The sequence below is a fragment of the Phascolarctos cinereus genome, unplaced genomic scaffold (genome assembly GCF_003287225.1).
Source record: "Phascolarctos cinereus isolate Bilbo 61053 unplaced genomic scaffold, phaCin_HiC Scaffold_5;HRSCAF=322, whole genome shotgun sequence".
In the NCBI taxonomy this organism is placed as follows: Eukaryota; Metazoa; Chordata; class Mammalia; order Diprotodontia; family Phascolarctidae; genus Phascolarctos; species Phascolarctos cinereus.
The window spans coordinates 16,644,328-16,665,497 of record NW_027555958.1 but is presented as its reverse complement, the minus strand read 5'-3'; the positions used below and the strand labels follow the sequence as shown (position 1 = coordinate 16,665,497).

Below are 21,170 nucleotides of genomic sequence, written 5' to 3'. Positions count from 1 at the left end.
TGAAGTATGCTAGACACTGGAAGGAGTTCTGGTGAAGAAGACCTAATTTTTGCCCTCACAGTGATCACAATCTAGGAGGGATGACAGTCAGTGCACAAATGCTAGAAACCTATACTTTTATTAATATTTCAAGGATTAGTGATTTCTCTGGGCAGAGATGGGAAAGTTCACAAATAGTTCAGTTTGGCTACAGTGGGTTATACATGGAAGGACACGGACCAGGGGATGGAGGACAAGGAGTTTGGTGTTTATCAGGGGGATGCAAGCAGAGAAACGGCACGACCTAGATTCATGCTTGGCAGATGAATCCGTGAGTGTCTAAAGCAGGGGAAATGCTCCAGAAGGAGCAGTCAGCAAGGAGGTAACAGCACCCAGAAGAACACACATGATGTTACCTTTCTCCACAGCAGCATCAGGAATAGGCTCTTGTGGAGGCTTTCTGGGAGAAGCAGCTTTCACCGGGGCTGGCATGGGCAAAGGCAAAGACGAAGGGGCATCGGAGACATCGCACTCTGAGGACTGAGGATAAAGGTGGTCTTCTCCAAGGGAATGCCGATGGAGCTCAACATCCACTACCTGGAAGACATGAAAACATGTGCTCGAATTACTCACCAACATCCTGAAAGGCACCAGGGCCTGCCTGATAATGTGGTGCCCCAGATCTGCAAAGTGACAGACGCCAGGCCCACAATCGGAAGGGGTGGCAATTAGGCCTCTTTTTAGAGGGCACCAGCTACCCATCTGCATGTCTCACATGCAAAAGGGGAGGCCTACCCTTGAAACACAGCTTCCCATCCCAGAGTGACTCCTGAGACTGGAAAGGAAGCTTCCATGCCATCTGATTCAGGGTGTCGCCATCAGAAACAACCATACCTATGTCGCCCAGCAGTTAAGAATTTATGATCTCAGTGAAACCTGGACCGTATCTCATTGGCATGGGCACTTTCTTAACAGAGTGGTACAAAAGAATCCATAAAGAATTAACAACAAATATCTGCACAGTGCTTTAAGGCTTGTAATGAAAGATTTTCCATAAACTTAAAATGAAGTTACACAAATACCAACGCTATACTAGGTTCTCCAAAAAACATTACAGAAGTATTAGACTACTCAAATAGAACCGATGCTCTTCATTCACTAACTTCAAGCAGAAGTAATAATTTCACATAACAGCACTTTTTACTATTTTATCCCACTCAAATATTTTTATGAACACTGTCACAGATTTTTATAACATTTTAGTATTCACATCACCTGAGATAATAAAACTGAGTTACAGAGATGTCAAAGTTCCTGTTGTTCAGTGATCAGTTCTAGGTCCATGAATAGGACTTTAGCTTTCTAGACTCCAAATATTTCAATGCCAATTTCTATATTACAGCTACTGGGCTCTGAGAAGGGAATACTGTCAGAGAGTTATTAGCTCAGCAGAACACATTACTAACATGACAACAACCAGATGTTTGCACGGTCCCAGTTATCCTTACAAAGAAAAATTCCAGAACAGTCAGACTGGATCCCTCCACTTAACCTCAATTATCCACGTCATGAGCTCGTGACAGGTTATAAAGGAAACTACGCTGCCTCTTTTATATATACACACATACACACACACACACAACACACACACACAACACACACACAAAGAATGAATTCAAGAAACCAGTCCCCACTACTGGAAAAAATAACTCAGATCATCCCCTACCACAAATGGGTCAACAGTATCTTACCTGACGTTTAGGGGCCACTGGTATTAAGGGAGAGAAGAGACTTTCCAGGCTAAGATTCTGACTTTATCCACTAAGCACACTGAAGCTCAGGGAGGCAGCATGCCCTAGTGTGGGATAAACTGCAGGGCTAGGATTCAAAAACCAGCACCATCTATTAATTTTTTTTCCTATTTCAATACTAGGATACTACCCTGCTCATCAGTCCAGTAATATTTTCCTAAATAAAAATGGATTCAGCTTTCCTTCTCCGGCTATTACAGCAAGTGCTTTAACATGCAGAGCTTTTTAGAGCACTGTATCATATCACAAATGCCAAAGAAGCAACAAGAACATGACTTCCAATCCACTCACTCGTCGCTATACAGAACATTTTAGGAAAGAGCATACCGTCTCAGCACCTAGAGTCTGCAGGCCAGTGTAAGTTCTGTCCAGCTGTGGGGAGAGAAAGAAGCACAAGTCATTTATGTCAAGTGCCCAGGGACCCATAAACTTCAGAAAACATCCAGTACCCTTGAGAGCAGGCCTCCACACACAACAGTCTAGGGCTGTTTAAAAGTCTGCCAGCAGGCTCCTTTTCTGTTCAGAGGACTGGGAAATATGGCAAACGCTGGGAACATTCTGTTACTATCTTCTTAATTCTTCAAGGATCTGAGACCTATCTTTCTTATAAATTTGACTGAGTTCTCATATTTAAGAAATGAGGCCTTTATCAGAGAACCCTGTAGTAAAATTTTTTTGAGTTACAATTACGGTGTATTTCCCTCCATTCTATTTTTCCTCACTTATGCTACTCTCTCTCTCTCATCCTCTCAAAAGTCTTTTGCTTCTGATTACCGCCTTCCCCAATCTGCCCTCCCTTCTACTATCACCACCTTCCCACCTTCTCTTATCCCCTTTCCCTCCCACAGCTCAGAGTGAGTGTAAACAGCAATTGTTTCTGTTCTGGCCAGAAACCCTGAGGGTCTTCCCCTCCCAGATCGTTTTTTTTTTTTTTTGACAAGGTAAAAGAGGCCATTCTTTGCCTCATTTCTTACCTAGCCTCACTCACCAAACGGATGTTGCCTCAGACAAAGTGAGACCTGGGAAAGACCTTAGCTTAAAAAGGCCAAGAGATCCCACTGGGGGCCACCTCCAGTGCTCCTGAGCTATATCTTGCCACTTCACCCACATGGCTCCTGAGGAGCACAGCCCTGCTGCACTTAAACTAATTCACTTGCAAGTCATGACATCACCTTCTTGATGTCACTGGTCCTCTTGGAGGACAAACAACAATGTGAGATAATTTACCTCCCCCTTACCTCGACTCCCACTTTATTCCTTTCTCACCTTTTAATTTTATTTTTTAAGATATTATCCCATCATATTCAACTCACATCCATGCCCTCTATTTATGTACACTCCTTCTAACTGCCCTAACAAATGATACAATTCCTAGGAGTTACAAGTACCATCTTTCTATTTAAGAATGTAAACAGTTTGACCTTATTGAAGCGCTTGTGATTTTTTTCCCGTTTACCTTTTTATGCTTTTCTTGAATCTTGTATTTGAAGGTCAAATTTTCTATTCAACTCTGTTCTTTCCATTAGGAATGCTTGAAAGTCCTCTATTTCATTGAATGACCATTTTCCCCCCCGGAAGGATTATACTCAGTTTTGCTGGGTAGGTGATTTTTGGTTGTGATCCTAGCTTCTTTGCCCTTCAGGATATCATATTCCAAGCTCTCTGATCCTTCAATGTAGAAACTGCTAAACTGTGTTATTCTGACTGTGGCTCCATGATATTCAAATTGTTTCTTTCTGGCTGCTTCAACACTTTCTTCTTGACTTGGGAGCTCTGGAATTGGACTATACTATTTCTGGGAGTTTTCATTTTGGGATCTTTTCCAGAAGGTGACCGGTAGATTCTTTTCGTTTCTATTTTACCTTCTGGTTCTAGAATATCAGACCAGTTTCCCTTGATAATTTCTTGAAAGATGATGTCTAGGCTCTTGTTTTGATCATGGCTTTCAGGTAGTCCAATTATTCTTTTTTTTTTTAGTCCAATTATTCTTAAAAATTATCTCTCTTCAATCTATTTTCCAGGTCAGTTGTTTTTCCAATGAGATATTTCACATTTTCTTCTATTTTTAAAAATTCTTTTGATTGTGTTTTATTGTTTCTTGATGTCTCATGGAGTCATTAGCTTCCATTTGCCCAATTCTAATTTTTAAGGAATTATTTTTTTCCATGAGCTTTTATACCTCCTTTTCCATTGGGCCAATTCTACTTTTTAAGAAGTTCTCTTCAGTGGATGTTTGTGCCTTTTTTATCTTATTGATAATCTGTTTTTTAAGGTATTATTTTCTTCAGGTTCTTTTTTTTAATGCCTCCTTTCCTAGGCTATTGACTCTTTTTTCATGATTTTCTTGTATCACTGTCATTTCCTTTCCCATTTTTCCCTCTATCTCTCTTATCTGATTTTTATACCCCTTTTTGAGTTCTTCCAGGAATTCTTTTTGGGCCTGAGACCAATTCCTATTGTTCTTTGAGGCTTTGGATGTAGCACTCTTGACTGTTGTCTTCTGAGTTTGTGTTCTGATCTTCCTTACCACTAGAGTAACTTTCTATGGTCAGGTTGTTTTCTATTTTTCCAGCCTATTTATGGAATTTTAATTTTATGGTAAAGTTCGGTTCTGCTTCTGGGGTAGAAGGGCACTATCCCCAAGCTTCAGGTTTTTTGTACAGCTGTTTTCAGAGCTAGTTAGGGGTGGGGTGGGGTGGGGTGAGACAGAGTGTCTGTAAGTTTTCAGTTTTTCCAAAGTGCTATGATCTAAGGAAAAGTGTGTTTACTACTCTCCTGGCCTGTGAGTGACTTCTGCCCTAAAACTGGGGCCCTAATCCCCCTGCACCACAAGGTCTGGTGTGCTAATTACTCCTCCTATGCCTGCAACTACAACCTAGGTCTGCATATAGGCAATGCACCAGACGTCTGCAACCAGTGCCAGTAAAGGAATCCCTGTAGTTTCCTTCTGACAGGCTGTCTGACACCTCCCCCTGCACCCCAGAGCTGGCCTAGAACTCCACAAGCTGCTGCTGCCAATTCAGTTGCCCCCCCAGGCCTGCTGCTGGTTTGCCAGGGCATAGTTTGTACTAGATTGTGCTCTAATCATACCTCAATGAGACATTCCTTTTCTTCTGACCTTTTATGTTGTCTTGGGCTGGAAAAATTGTCTTACCCCACTGTTTTGTGGGTTCTGCTGCTCTAGCATTTGTTTTGAGGCATTATTTTAAAGTCATCTGTAGGGGAATATGGGAGAGCTCAGGGGCGTCCTTGCCTTTTCTCTGCCTTCTTGGCTCAGCCTGTGAACTTTCCTTCAAACTCCCCTCTCATCCCCTCTCCCATATATCCTTGTTCCGAGAATGGACATAAGGATCATCCCTGCATCTTTGGGAAGACTTAATCAAATTTCCCAGGCCTCCCCTGAACACAGCCTTTGAAAACCCAGGGTCACCTCCACTAAATACTGAAGTGTGAGGGTAGGAAAGTATAAATTGAGGAAAACTAATAAACCACCTGTGAAAGTGCTTGCTGCAGTCCAACATCAATGAGATTAACAAATCATTCTTTAGGCAATTAGCAAAGGGATCATTTATTACTTTTTCTTATCTACGTAACAGACACAGTTACTTGTTCATCCAAGGGCACTGCTTCTTTGAGACAAGTCTACTAGAAAGGAATCAGGATAGTCCCTGGCCCTTCTTAAAAGGAGTACCTGAGAGGCCACATCTGTCCTGTCTTTCCTCCTGATCTTTTCTATTAAACTGCCCAGCTTACAACGATGCAGAATGATTCAAGGACTCCAAACATCCAAATTCCCTTATAATCACGCACATCACCACAGAGGAAGTATTTACTGAACGCTGCCATCGTAAAGCACGGTGCTGGGAACCGTGAGGGAACATACAAGGCATAGTTCCTGACTTTCAGAGAATCAATTAACCAACTGACAAGCTTTTATTAAGCCCCTATTACATACCAGGCACTATACCAAGTGCTAGGGATAGGAAGATAAAAATGAACAGTCCCTCCCCTGAAGGGACTAGTCAATCAAGGGAGATGACTTGCACCTGGCAGCAGTAATAAGGAAGTTCATAAGAGGGGAAGATCTAGAATGAAAGAGAATGAGTTCAAATCTGGACAGAAAGTATAAGATGTCTATGACATCCAGTTTGAAATGTCCAACAGATGACCAAAGATGCAAGACTGGAGGTCAGGAGAGAGATGATGGCTGGATAAACAGAACTCAGAATCTGAAGAGAAATGATAACTGAATGCAACAGAGCTGAGGCAATCACCAAACAAAACAGTACGAGGAGGAAATGAAGAGGGCTCACAGCAGAGCCCTGAGGAAACCCATCAGCAGCAGAGGCTACCTGGATGAAGATCCAGCAAATGAGACTGAGGAGGAGAAGCCAGGGAGAAAGGAAGGGAACGAGAGGCTCCAAGAAAAGGAGGGGGATCAACAGCGTCAAAGGCTGCAGCAAGATCAAGAGTAAGCACTGAGAAAGACCACCAGACCGAGAATCAGGAGAACTTTCAGAGCTTTAAAGAGCAGTTAGAGAGCAGATTCATCCGATGCTGGACTACAGAAGTTAAGAAGGCGGCAAGAGGAAAGGAAACAGAAACACTGTAGACAAACTTCTCAAGGGGGTTAGCCACAAAAAGGAGAGGTACAGGATTATGGCTCAGGGATGGAAGAATCATGAGGGTTTTTTGAGGCCAGGAGAGACACAGCCATGTTTGTAGAGAGTGGAGAAGGAGCCAGTAGACGGGGAGAAACTGAAGATAAGTGAGAGGATGGAGAAGGAAGAGGACGAGATGGAATGGGATCACCTATGCATGTACAGAGGTTTGCTTTGGCCAGGGGAATGGCCACCTCTTCTCGTGAGATAAGGGTGACAGAGAAGGTCGTTGCAGAAGGCATCTGAATGAGATGAGATGAGGCGGGGATAACAGGAAGTGTCTCAATTGTTTCAGTGAATGAGGCCCTCCTCAAAGTCCTGACAGAGAGAAAAGAGCTTGTTCTAACAGTGTTACAAGTATTTTTCTTTTCTCTTCTGTTTGTTATTCTCATTCCATTACTATCCTTAAATGCTGTCAGGGTGACTTGCCAAGCTCCGCTGCTACTCTGTCTCATACATGACCATCACTCAGAACTGTCCATACAAACAAGTTTAAGTTCTAACTGGTGCTGCCTCTGCTGGCCATCTTTGGCCTTTGGTGGCAGCTAAGTTAAGTGTTTGCTGACTAAGGTGCTTTCTAGGCTCTTGCAGCCTCTTTGCTGCGACAATTAATTACAACTGGTTATACTCCAAAACCTCCTGGTGGAGATCTGCAATGACCATCCACCCTGGAAAGAGGACGGAAAATGTTTATTGCCCATATTACAACATGCACTGGTATGGACAGTATTACAGATCCAGTGAGAAAGGCCCAGAGTAGAAAGGAGGATAACGGACTACATTTCCTTCAGCAAAACGAAAAGCCCTTTTAACAACCCCAGCTTCCCAGGAAAGCAAAAGTCAATCTTTTTAATACCAACATTCTACCGATTTTACTGCTGTATGGCAGCAAGACTAGGGATAGAAGAGCCTCTAAAGAACTGCAAATGATTTAATTATAAAAATCTCAAAGAGAGACAGAGCAGATCATGGTGGGTAAAATTAGATTGAAACATAAAACCAATAGGGAATTCCAAAGATGAGCAGGAGTAAAAGAAGTCATTAAGTTAGTATATGACAAGAAGAAAAAAAGGGAGGGTTATGTGGTGAGAGTGAAGGATGACAGGTATGGACAGCCAAAGTACTTGTGAGGTCAGGAGAAAGCAAGGAATGCCTTGAGCATTGTGGGTGGACAAAGTCATACCAAATGTGCAGGTAAAGATGAGACAGTTCCACTGAAACATCTGCATGTGACACTTACTGATTTTTTATAGCATCAAGTGACCATGTGCTTCACTATTTAGATTTTAAAAAACAGCATCCTGAGAAAGTAATTTAAAATACCAAGATACCAATGCCTATTTCTAACTTAGTAAAGACATGCCTCAAGGGGGCTTTGACACCATTCTCTAAGGCTGACAGTTGTGAATGCTGTACAAAAGGAAGGAGTTACAGATATACATGCTCTAAAGAAAATACCCAACCTGGTCACAACCAAGGACAGAAGAGCAAGTTAATTCTTAATTTATGAAAATTTAACTCAGTGGAAAATGTGCATGACATCAACCCATAAAGGGCACGTGGGGAAAGACTTCATTTATAAGGTTCAAATCATGCTGCCCTTTGCATTTAGGAAAATGCCCTTTTCAGAGTCCTCATGTCACATGGACTAGGTTGGACTTTTCACTTTAGACAAACATAAGCATAAGCATGGTTTAAAAGCCTTGCCCAAAGTCACATAACTAGCAGGCCTTTCTCCTGGATCCAGGCTATTTCCAAGAATTCTGTTCTTTGAGAATTCACACCAGTTCTTTGGAGCCACTTACCCTGGCTCCACTGTGACAGCTATAACCCGAGTGATCTTCCTCTCTGCCTCCAGAGTTCAGACGCAGGGACCCTACTGCCCTCTAGAATCTTCCACCAACCTCCTCCCACCATGACCATTCCTCCAGCCATAAAGCAAATTTGGGCATACAAATGGTGCCCACCAGCCATATTGGGGTAGCGTCATTCCAATACAATACCTTCAGGTTATGGATGATATCTATCCGCTTGTTCTGGTTGTCCTTAAAGTGAACTTGAACTCTGACTGGAAATTCACCCCAACCTCTCCTGGTCAGGTGGAAAGGAGGCTCTCTAGAGAAAAGCAGACATGGAGATTTCACCCAGACTCTTTCCCTCCTTCCTCATAAAGTAGACTGACAAACATTTCCCAATGAGAATTCTCTTAAGTCAATTCATTATTGCTGCGTTTTGCTAAAGTTAATAGGAGACAAATATGTAGTTAAATGAAATTTGCATTTGGTGTCTAAGTTCAACACTCCATTCTGCCCAACCCCATCTACTTGTACCTGCTCCAGACTAGAAATCAAATAAATAAAAGACACTTGGCTAATCTGAAGAGGGAAGGGATAAGGAGAGAGAGGAAAAAGTCTGAAAGAGTTAAGAAGATACTCAGCAAAAACATGAAGCCTTGAAAAAGGGTCCCACATAGAGAATAGTCAATTGCCTTTCTCCCCCCAAAATATGTCTGTGAACTGACAAGTGAACTCTCACTGGACAGCAACGTAAAATATTTCTACTGACTTGTAAGTTAAATCGCAGGTATTTTAAAAATTGCAGTTCATGATTCCGTTTTCCAGCAGTATTTGTTTGTTGATCGTATAAGAATCTCAGGTAGTGTGCCAACAGCTGAACTCATGTTCACAGATAGTCTAAAAAATACAAACGGCTTCTTAGCAGCCTCTGCTCCTCTTGCCACAGCCACTAGGGAAGAAAGGGCCAGGTGATGGGGATGGACTGAGGGCTCTGGGCACTTTTCTTTGTTTAATGAGCGCTATCGCCAGAGGTCATCACCAAGCAGACAACCCAACGGCTACTGAGTTCTCCGTATTACAGTAGGTTGTTCCTCAGATAGCAGACATGATTTGTTGCTGAGACCATACTTGAAAGAAAAAAAAAATCATGGAAAGAACTCAGTTGGGTGGGTTCTTCCCCTCTGATGGATTTATGGGATGACAAAGACGAGCTACAAAGGGTAGTTAGGCATGAACGAACTGGAATCTACATCTCTGGAAGGAGTACCCGTATTGATGACATCACAGATTTACTGCAATATTAGAGAAATACAAGATAAGGGGAAGAATGCCTTTAAAGCACACATGTAAATTCCTGACCAAGGAAGAGGAAAATACATCCAAACTGTGAGGAGGTAATCCTTAGTATCAAAGAAACGTAAAATTTTGAGTTCTAGTTGAGAAGAGTTAAGTGGGCTCTGGCAAGCATGACCAAAAGCAAAGGACAGAACCCAAAAGCATACACAGCCTCACAAATACTAGGACAGCATATGTGAAGTACAAGGGAAGAAGACAGAGCCTGCCACTAGGGCAAAACTACCGTCATCAACACTATTAAGACTAAAAAGGAAAACTGCTGAAAAATAAAATACCTAGTACATTTCAATAAAAAAAAAAAAAAACCAGGGCCTGCATCACAGACCAGAGAAAAGAGGGGATTCTCCAGGTAGGCAAAACCAGTTAGACACCAGCCAAGATACTGAAGGAGCTGGCTAAAAGTCAGCAGCTAGAAAAGAAAACTTGGAGCAAAACAATAACAACGATAAAAACCCCACCCAGTCCTCCAGTGATGAGAACAGAGCCTCTAGGGAGTGGATCAATTGGGAACCAGGGCATGGAAGTAGCATGGATCAACCGAGTGGAGGGAGCCCAGGAGCTAAAAAAGAATCATGATACAAGCTCCCTCCTGGCCCAGCGTGGTGCTGTCCGTGGTGCCCAGCGTGGTGCTGTCCGTGGTGCTAAGTAAGGTCAACACTACTTAAAGTTGACCTTAACAGAAGAGAGTTCAGACCTAGGAAGCCTGTTACACTATCATGAGGCTTACCTGCACATCTCAACTGTCTGCAGGCATTAGGCCTTTACAGAGAGACGAAGGCAACGGTCAGGCCCCAGGGGCAGGGTTTTATACGGCAGACGTAACCCCAAATCTTAGAGATCCATCAGCTGACACTGCTTATGAACATTTTCCTTCAGAGACTTTTCAGTCAAGTAGCTATTTATATTAATAGATGACTTTCTTTGACGATAAAATACTGGTTCCTATCAATTACGCTGCTAAATTCCCCATCAAAGTGTTAGAGCAACAACGGCCAGGAGAGTCAGCCTAGGGATACTCTGTTAAAAACAGATGAGTGATTTTCACAGCCCCAGAACAAGTCCCACTGCGAAGGCGGGGCCTGAATAAAGCAGCAGGCGGACAGAGAGCCTAGGAAGGCAACACCTGAGCAGAAGACTTTTACTTTGAAAACACTTTCCAGCTTTTGGGAGGGAGCACGCCCACAGTAGAAAGACTAAGGAAGACTCAAGTTGAAGTTTTGCCTTGGGGGTGTCATCAGAAATTGTCAAAGATGCTACAGAGAGTGTACCTGGCAATTCTATCAAGTGAGAAAAAGACTTTACAGGAAAACCAACAGACTCTGCATGCTTCTAGCAGGCACAAGATGATTCAGAGCAGTGTGAAAACAAATTTGTACTTCTGATCCAGACACAGGATTAACATTAGCCTTTCTTATAGCTGCAACAGACCCCCGTTAGTCAGACTCCCATCACATAACTGGATTGTGAACTATGGGTACATTTAAAGTCAGAGCTCAAGAGAGGGATTCCAAGTGAGACATCAAGAAAAGGGGATTAAACAGAGAAAGTACAGGAAAAATGAGCACAGCTGTCTGTGTGTATGTTTGCATGTGAGATCCTTCCTGTGGCATGGCCACACTACTTAGTGAGAAACATGACCAAACATCATAAGAACGACCACCAGAAGCTGCTAAGAACAAAGCTACCGTCAGCCAGGATGTGTGAAGGCCTTCCCCTTGCTTTCGCCCAATCAGGGAGGCTCACATTTTGAAAAGCTGCCCCTTAGCCCCTTCCAGAATGAAGGCTGGATTCTCAACTTCTATCGACCTCAGGCAGATCTGGATATTGGTGCAGCCCCACTCACCCCCAGACAGTGTCCATGGGGCACAGGAATCTATGATGAGTGACACGCATTCCTGAAGCTAGCTCAGCTTCAATCTTCTGCCCACCCCAACTCCCTCCTCTCTTGCTACCTTTCCGATTTCATCTTATTGGGTCAATAGAGCTCTTCCCCTAGAGCAAAGCTTCTTAACCTACTCTGGGTCCCAGAACTCTTTGGTGGTGGGCTGCAAAGCCTAGGGACCCCTTCTGGGAACCTTGTTTTCAAACAGATAAAACAAATGACAAGACAATGTTGTCAAATAGTTAAATAGTTAAAATAACCCCCCCCCATACTGAGAGATCCAAATATCTAAAAAACAGAAACAGAAACAAACAAGCTCCTGGGCCCCAGAAGAAGCACCTCTGCTACTCTGTGTTTCAGAATCTCAGGGCTGGGGAACTTGTGGCCTTAATAAAAAGATTTGTTCTGTAAAACTTGGATTCGGTCAAAAGGCCGTCCCCAAGGACCTAGAGGGCCACATGTGACCTTAAGGCCGCAGGTCTCCCACCCCTGCTCTAGACCTTCTGGACAGAAGTCTTCTATTTTTCTTGATTTTCTTTCTTCTCTCCTTTTCCTAACTTTCCATTCCAGTGGTTTATTCCTAATTACAAAAAAGCTTAAAATGACTCTTCTTTTTTTTTCCCCCTGTTGGGCAATGGGGGTTAACTGACTTGCCCAGGGTCACACAGCTAGTTAAGTGTTATATGTCTGAGGCCAGATGTGAACTCAGGTCCTCCTGAATCCAGGGAAGGTACTCTATCCACTGTGACACCTACTTGCCCCTAAAATGACTCTTCTTACTGTAAGTATTATTATTTGAAGTTTAGTTACAAAGTTTTACTTATCACAGTGCTACTTCTCCAAAATTTCCATTTCAATGCTTACGGAGAGAGATCTAATAAAAGTTAATTTTTTTTACTGAGAATGTGCAAACTAAACATTCTGAAACAAAGACAAACTTTACAACAATTGGGAATTCAGAAAAATGCTGACACAATTAGTGTTTATACTATTTTCTTAGCACAGACAAGGCAAGAGAGAGCATCAGCTTAACTGCTAAGATCTCGGACATTTAGCCAAAGCTACTTCTTCAGCACCAAAAGAAAAAAACATTTTAAGTTCTCTCCCCAAATCAAATTGTCTTTTTAATCACCAACACCAGTTTTGTGAAAGTTCTGGCACTAACAGTTAATGAACCATTCAAGACTTCCTTAACAGAAGCCTGCAGAAAACAATGAGGCTCTCTGAGTGATGTGACAAGGGGACCTCAACATACAGGCCTCCCCTTAGCACCATCGCTGTCACCGTCACACAGGTCTGGGGCTCAGCACAAAGTCACTTACAAGGGCAAGGACAGGTTAGGTCTGGGAACTACCCCAGGGAGAAAGCCTACCCCTTCCATTTCCCTCATGGTGCTAAACCCTGTGGCAAGGCCCACACCACACTGCCCTAGTTACAACTCTGCTACTTATATTAATGTGTTTGGCAAAAATTGGGACCTGAAACTATTAATCTGGCAAAGAGCCAGATCCCAGAGAAGTGCTTCTAATGTAAGACATTAGGGTCACCATATTTCTCTTCCATTTCAAGATAAGAGTATAGTAGAAAGACCCCGAGAATAGGCACCCCATTCTAGCCCCAGCTCTACCACTAACAAGCTGTGTGAATTTGGGCAAATTACTTATCCTTTCTCTGCCTTGGTTTCTTCATGTGTAAAAAGTGGCCGGGTTAGATGAACTTTAAAGTTCCCTCTGCTTCTGCAATTTTATGAAATGTTTAATGCTTCATTACATAACAGGATAACTTCCATTTGCCACCAGCTGCTCTGCTGGGTTTCCACATCATCCCCCCCCCCCACCTGCTCTAGGAAGCCTCTGGCAGCTGTGGGGCTGTCTTTCCCCATTAGACTGTAAGCTCCTCAAGGCCAAGGACTGTCTCTCATTTGTATCCCCGGTGCTGGGCCCAGTGCTGGCCCATCATAAGGGCTTAATAAACGTTTACTGTGTGACATCATGAGCCTGCTCACCGAACTTCCACCAGGTCATTCGGTTTATAGCTGGGGTGGAGAAAGAACCACACTTTCTTCACAAAGTGATTGATACTGGGCTCTCTCCGGGAGCCCCGCACATACACCATCCACTTGTGAGTTGATTGGTCATTTTCTTCTCTCTTATCAGGGGGAATGTACCTGGCAAGAAAAACAAAACCAAACTGTTACTTGTCAGAAGACATGCTCAAAACTACTTACTCTCTGCTGTTTTCAGGAAAGCTGGAGTTCAAGAATCTTCCAAAGCTGCATCAGTGGAATAAACATAACAAAACTCATTTAGCTTCTTCTTTCCAGAAAGAAGTTTGGATGTCTACAGAACAAGCTTATGTTTAAGGTAAAAAAAAGTGTCAACATGTATTTTTAGTTAATAATAATAATAACAAAAAAAATTCAATACATTGTTTTGCTGCCAGGGTGCATGGGTGACCAAATTAACTGTTATCCTTTATCGTGGAATGGAGAACGACCAGCCACTGACCAGATCTCCACTAGGCCTTGCTCCTCTCCATGATACCGATCACTATGGATGTAAATAAAACAGCAACAACAATAGGTAGCTTTGAGGGTTACAAAGCATTTTACATACATTCTCTTACCTGATTCTGACAACAACCTTGTGAGGTAGTTCCATTATTATCTCCATTTTACAGATGAAGAAACTGAGGTGGAAGTTCAGTGACTTGTCTAGGATCACACAGCTTACTCTAAGTAGATGAGGCAAGATTCAAACCAAGTAGGCGGTGAAACGGAGAGTCAGGAAAACCTGAGTTCATTTCCAGCCCTGTCTGTCTTCCTCAGTTTCCTCAACTGTAAAATGGGGATCATAAGAGCAACTCTCCGCCAGGGTTGTTGTGAGTATCAAATGAGATCCCATGTGTAAAGTGGTTTGTACAATTCCTAGCACACAACAGACATTTAACCAATGTTGCTGTCCTTCCTTCGATCCTGAGACTCCATGTCCAACACTGGGTCACCTAGCTGCCTCAATTTCTACTGCCAGTAATCTACTCTGGTTATCCCATGCAGAACGAAGGCCCTGTCAATGTAAGGATTAAAACAGTTAAAAGGCTATGAACACTGTGGTTAACCAACAAATCAAAATTCCAAAGGATACTACGTAACAGTTCAAATAACTTTAAGTACCACAGTAATACAGCAATGGGCTATCCTAGAATATAGGTGGCTTGCTGAAAATAAGATCTCTTTGAAAGGAAAAATGTGTAAGTAAATGTGGAAAATCAATTACATAGAACAAATGCATTAAAAACACTTCTATTTGGGAGGAAGCTATATCTTTTTCAAAAAACAAGTAAGTTGCAGGAACTTAAAAAGAAAGCCAGGAAAGGGATGAAATTCAGAGTAACAAACAAAAAGGAAAGCTGATTTTTTTTTCTAGCAATAGCCTTGAAGAAGGAGCAGGCAAATCAGGGGAGACAAGTATGGGGCCCATCAGGAAATCAGGAAGCTGACTGAAGGATGGAGAGGCTTGGTGTCCTTCAAAGGGCTAACAATTAAGCAAGTTTCCAAAATGCAATCCTGCCTATGCCCTTCCACCTTTTCAATTCTCCATTTCTGTCCTCACTGTTCAACACAGATAGACCTACTGGACTAGCCCAATGCGTGGTCCGCTCAAACTTCCATCGTCGCCTGGACGACACCAATTCTTCAGCTACTAGCCTTCTCTTCAGTGATTCCTGACCTAGCCCAAGCCACCCCATATCTGGTTTGTGCATCCTGATGCACGTGTTAAGCTTTAAATCTTGAGGGCCAGGACTGCTCTGCCTCCATTGCCACAGTGCCTTGCGCAGGGCCTGGAACAAGGGAGGTGCTCGCTGCTTCTTGGCTGACTGAAAAGCAATTCGTAAACACTGAAGCATCAGTTACTATCATCCGGACTTTTCGTATCAAACGTTACTGTGAATAAGAGGGTCATTAATTAAGACCTACAAATCTTTGGATAAATGGAGCTTTTTACTGGCATGCTTTCTGCTGTAACAGAATTTTACCTCTGTTGGGTTTTTTCTATTTCCCTTGTTTTCCTAGATAATGACAACATTTCTAATGCATACGAAAATTTTAGTAACTCGGACTGTCAAGGGCATCATCATCCTCCCTGTCCCCAGGTTCACGACCTCAGTGTTACCCTTAGTTCCTCACACTACTCACCCTGCCATAGTTGATCCGCTGACAAATCTTGTTTTTTTCTACCTCCACCCACAGCCTCTTCTCTCCACGCACAGAGCCACCGGCCTCACTCAGGACCACAGCTGGACTAATGTTCATCTCCATGACCTGAGTCGTGCCCCACATCGATCCATCCTCCACACCAAAGCCAAAAGGACTTCCTAGAATCTTAATTCTGACCACGCTGCACTCGCCTCACTTTTAATAGTGGCTCCAGACTATCTCCACGATCAAACTGCCCAGGCCTCTGCTTGGCGCTTAAAGCATTTCACAGCCCAGCCCTCTTCACCTTCTTGGTTTTCTTGTACTTCCTATCCCTCCACACTTTCCACTGTCCCACAACATGGCCTACCTGCTGGCCCTGGCCCATAATGCTCCAGCTTTGCCTGACTATCTCCCACAGCAGCTGGCTGGCCGGGAATGTCTGCCCTCCTTGACTATTAGAATCTCTGGCTTCTGTCAAGACTCAAGTGGAATGCCACCTTGGTAGGAGACCAAGACAGCAGTCACCTTCCATCTACCACAGCTCTGCCTCGTACAGTAGCCCTGACTGACCCTCTGTCTCTCCTATTAGAAGGGAGAGCTCCTTACTGAGCCCCTTGGGGCAGGGAGGGTTAACTGCCTTTCTCTGCAACCCCAGTTAGCCCAGCTCCAAGTACTCATAAGTGCAACACAGAATAATGACTGTGGTATAAGGCACAAGTGTTAACAAGTACTTCACAGAGTCATAAATTCAGAGCTGGAAGGGACTGCAGAGCCCATTTTAGTCCATCCCCTCAAGGATACTGAAGAACGTGCCTGGCGCTGTTTGGAGTTTGGGTCACGCAAACAATTTATCTCCATCAACCTAATTCAGTCCCTTCCTTCTACATTCAGGCAGAGAGTGCTACAGACGTCCAGTGCTCAGCACTGTGCCTGGCACACTGGAATAGCTTCCCAAATGCTCGAAGGCCCCTCTGAGTCACAGAATTAGAGCCTAAAGAAACCCAGCAACCTTTTGGATTTAAAGCAGAAAGAAATCTCAAACGCCATCGAGTCCAACCTCTCATTCTACAGATAAAGAAGTTGAGGGTTCAGGGACCTTGATGCTAAGGGAGTAAGAGGCAGAATCAGGATTTGAAGCAAGGTCCTCAGACTTGAAATTCAGCGTTCCTTCCACTGTACCAAGCTGTCCTCATGTTACCAGAGAAAGATTAGTGAGCTTGGCAGAAATGGGGCCACAATCACAGGGCAGCATGAGATCATCATGTTCTACAAACAGTCTTTCCCCCCAGAGGAGCTTAGCCCCTATTGCTTGAGGGTGCAACCCTGAGCTCCACACAGAAAAATAACCCATATATGAGGAGTAAACACATGTGCACAAGCTGCAACAAACACTTATAGGGCTTACTTACCTAGGGCTCTACCTAAGGGGGAGAACTGGGGAGCAGGGCCCAGATTTCTGCAAAATTTATAAAAAAAAGTTTTATAACTGTGTTCATCTAGCTCCTGGTTTTGTTCTGGCAGGCAGACTCCCAAATATTTTACAATGTCTAAAGTAACTTTAAGTGGAATTTTTCTTTCTATCTCTTGCTGTTGGGCTTTATTAGTAATATATAGAAATGCCAATGATTTATGCAGGTTTATTTTATATACTGCAACTCTGCTAAATTTATTATTTGAAGTAATTTTTTTTTTGTCTAGGCAATGGGGTTAAGTGACTTGCCCAGGGTCACACAGCTAGTAAGTGTTATGTGTCTGAGGCTGGATTTGAACTCAGGTCCTCCTGAATCAGGGCCAGTGCTCTATCCACTGCGCCACCTAGCTGCCCCCCATTTCAAGTAATTTTTTACTTGTTTCTCTAGGTATACCATCATAAATCTGCAAAGAGTGATAACTTTGTTTCTTCTTGGCCTATTCTAATTCCTTCAATTTCTTTTTCTTCTCTTATTGCTAAAACTAACATTTCTAGTACATACTGAATAACAGTGGTGAAAATGGACATCTTTGTTTCACCCCCAATCTTACTAGAAACACTTCTAGCTTATCCCTATTACACATAATGCTTGCTGATGGTTTTAGATAGATGCTACTTATCAATTTAGGGAAGACTCCGTTTACTCCTATGCTCTCTAGTGCTTCTAACAGAAATGGGTTATAGTTATATTTTATCCAATGCTTTTTCTGCATCTATCAAGATAATCACACGATTTTGGTTAGTTTTGTTGTTGATATGGTCAATTATGCTGATAGTCTTCCTAATGATAAACCAGCCCTGCATTCCTGGTATAAATCCTACCTGGTCACAGTATATTATCCTCAACACACGTTGCTGTAATCTCTTCGCTAACATTTTATTTAACATTTCTTGCATCTATATTCATTACAGAATCTATAATTTTAGGGTCTACAATTTTCTTTCTGTTTTGACTCTTCCTGGTTTAGGTATCAGCACTATTATTTGTATCATAAAAAGAATTTGGTAGGACTCCTGCTTTGCCTATTTTCCCAAATAGTTTATATAGTATTGGAATTAATTATTCTTTAAATGTCTGACAGAATTCACTTTTAAATCCATCTAGCCTTGGAGATTTTTTTTTTTAGGGAGCTAGTCACTGATGGCTTGTTCAATTTATTTTTTTTGAAATGGGGTTAAGTATTTTATTTCCTCTTCCACCAATATGGGCAATTTATATTTTTGTGAATATTCATCCATTTCACTAAGATTATGAAATGTATTGGCATACAGTTGGGCAAAACAGCTCTTAATTATTGTTTTAATTTCCTCTTTCCTCTTTGCTGCTTGTGAATTCACCCTTTATGCCCACACACTACACGGTCACAGCAAGTATATACATTAAAGAAGAGAAGGAAAATTCTCTATTTGTCACTTCACTACCAGCTCACCAGTTAGGAGTTGACTTGTACAGATTTGTACAACAGATTTATCTGGCAATTTCTCAGGCATGAGGACTCCTAGTTCCCTCCCCCCAAGAGAGTGATTATGGAGGGATAGAATCTGGGGTCCTGACAATTATGAGGAAATAACATGTGAGAATTTAATTAAGTACCAACTTGCGGCTTCCTCACGGTGCTAGAAAATTAGCATCTCTTTCATGAGCAAAACCCAAAGCCACTAAGTTGGGCTGTTTTAAGTTCTGTGAAGAAAGTAGAGCCCAAGGCACATCAGAGTGTCTTCTCCACTGTCCTCCAAACAAGACCAGGGACAAAAGCCTGTACCCATAACAACATTCATCTGAGTGGTTAAAGCTGTAAAATATGTAGATTCCTATTTTGTTTTGAAATTTTTAGTCGATGGATTCTTAATCTTCTTCAACAAATCTAATGAAGTATCTGCAATGTCTAAGGTTGTCGTAAGCATGCACTGGTGTTACAACTACCCCAACAAAATGGTCCTTGTCCTCAAGCAACACAACCTCTGGGGGAGGGGGAAAAACAACATGGAGGCAGAGAAGTAGATACAAAGACTCTATAGTGTAATTCCAAGAGGGATGAGCTGAGATGGGCTTTGGAGGACACCAGGGATTCCAAAGGCAGCAGACAGGAGGAAGTAGCACATTCAAGGCAGGGAATCTTAACTTCAAGGTGGAGTTGCCACTTTATGTGAGATCACAATTAGGTGGCTGCTAATTATGATTTTTGCCAAAGTTTAGCCTCCCAATCCAAAATCTGTCTTTTCACAAAGGCAAAATCAACAGTTGTGCTGACTCTGGTAAGTGACGGGAGCCTCTCTGAGGTCCAATTCTGCATCTTTAAAGTGGGAAGGTGAGGGCTGGACTGGATGGTCTCTAAAGCTCCTTCCAGGCCACAGATAACAGAAACACAAGATGCAGAACACCTACAGTTATGGTCCAGTTTTATCAGCTCCTTTTCTAGGTGAGGACCCAGGTGGGTCCTGTGACTTGTCACGTAGCAGAGCTAGGATTCCCGTCCAGACCACTGAAGTCCACAGCCAGCCTTCCTTCCACCACTCTCCTGTACACCCTTCAAACTGGTACTGACGGGGTGCTTGTACTTGGGCCCCAGTTTCTCCCTAGCCTCAGAAACACTGTCCCTTGATAATCACTTAAGACCAATTGAGCCCCACTAAGGGCCAAAAAACCTAAATTAATCTTTTTCTGAGTGAGCTAAAAACACCCCTTCCTGTGTCAGCAAATTCCAGGACCAGATAGAGCTGATCAGTATTCTTCCTGTTTGCTATCACTGGGCCCAGGATGTCTGGGACCAGATACTCTCTTGAATAATGGGACTTTTCTTATCTTGAGTTTCAACTGAGAACTGACCACTCCTTAACCACTCCCTAATCCCACCCTGAATCACCTAGTTAGCATATTTGACACATGTTTTATTGCATTTTATCCTATATAAACTTTACCTGTACCTCTCTAAGGTTGCAGGATCCTTTAAGAATCCTTGCCCTGAAAAGCGTAACAATAAATCTTTGCCACCTTGAATTAAAGAATGCTTGAGTCTGTGAATTCATTCCAGAAGACCTGTCCTGTACTCTGGTCTTTGAGGGGTCACAACCTCTCAACCGGCAACATTTATGGTGCCCAACATGGGGCTAGTCTGAAGTCTCAAGCCTTCTTCGACTCAAGGTAAGCCTCCCCCCTCCTCTCGCCCTGTAGCTGGATTGTCCCTCAAGCACCTAGGAAGGCTTGCTGGGGCTGGGTCGAGCCTGCAACAGGCTCTAGCGGATTTCCCTCTTGACAAGGGACGCCTTGTTGGGAACTTCTGCGGGTTTTTCTCCCTCACCAGGATGCTGGTCGAGGCGAGTAGACTACAGGAGCAAGTCCTTTTTTTTTTTTTTTTTTAAGGCTTATAGGCAAAGAGGATGGGCCGATCTCCCTCTACACCTTGAGATTCGCCCCTAGGTTGTCTTTTACACAACTGGAGAAAGCTCATTCTCCAAAACCTTAAGAAAAATTTTTTGCCTGGTCTCCATAAGATCTGGAAAATCATGAAAAATTGTCTGTTTTGTGCAGGGGAAGTCTCTCTGTATTTTTGGAGTATCCCTGTCATTATCATGCTATCTGTTCTGTGTTTCTGTTGTCTGTGTGGTGTGTGTCCGTGTGTAATCTGAGAAACCCTTTGCAGCCAGGGCTGTAGCTGGACTCTGGAATGCCGTTTTTTTCTTCTTTCTCTCTCTCCCTGATAACAGCAGCTTCAGAGGAGTGGGTGGATGAGAAAGAGAGAAAAATACTTTATTATTTAGGTTACATGATTAGTAAAAAGCAAGATGAGGAGGATCATCGAAGAATTAGATGTTAGATATGTGCAGTTTTAGAGGGACTTTAATCAAAGTCCATCAGAGGGATAATTAGTAGGAAGGCAAGAGAAGTTTAAGCATGTAGGAGAGAGGAGTATGTGTAGAAAGCTTAAGGAAGGTATAATTTATTTACACAGTGTGAATAGAGGTTTGAGAGTAAAAAGGTTTTGAAACTTTTGGAGAATTGTTAAAAAAAAATTCTT

The 21,170-nt window shown here is 42.8% G+C and overlaps 1 protein-coding gene across 6 annotated transcripts in view; it reads right to left on the bottom strand.

Annotated features, from left to right (window-relative positions):
* The window catches only part of YEATS2 (YEATS domain containing 2), a 111,496-nt gene that overhangs the window by 58,840 nt on the left and 31,486 nt on the right, over positions 1–21,170 (bottom strand). For all 6 annotated transcript variants that reach the window (XM_021005883.2, XM_021005881.2, XM_021005887.2 and 3 more), the window contains exons 7-10: positions 13,491–13,652; positions 8,455–8,566; positions 2,118–2,162; positions 396–576 (exon numbers count right to left, since the gene is read on the bottom strand). In XM_021005883.2, coding sequence (XP_020861542.1) covers positions 396–576; positions 2,118–2,162; positions 8,455–8,566; positions 13,491–13,652 — 500 coding nt within the window. The remainder of the gene's footprint in view (positions 1–395; positions 577–2,117; positions 2,163–8,454; positions 8,567–13,490; positions 13,653–21,170) is intronic.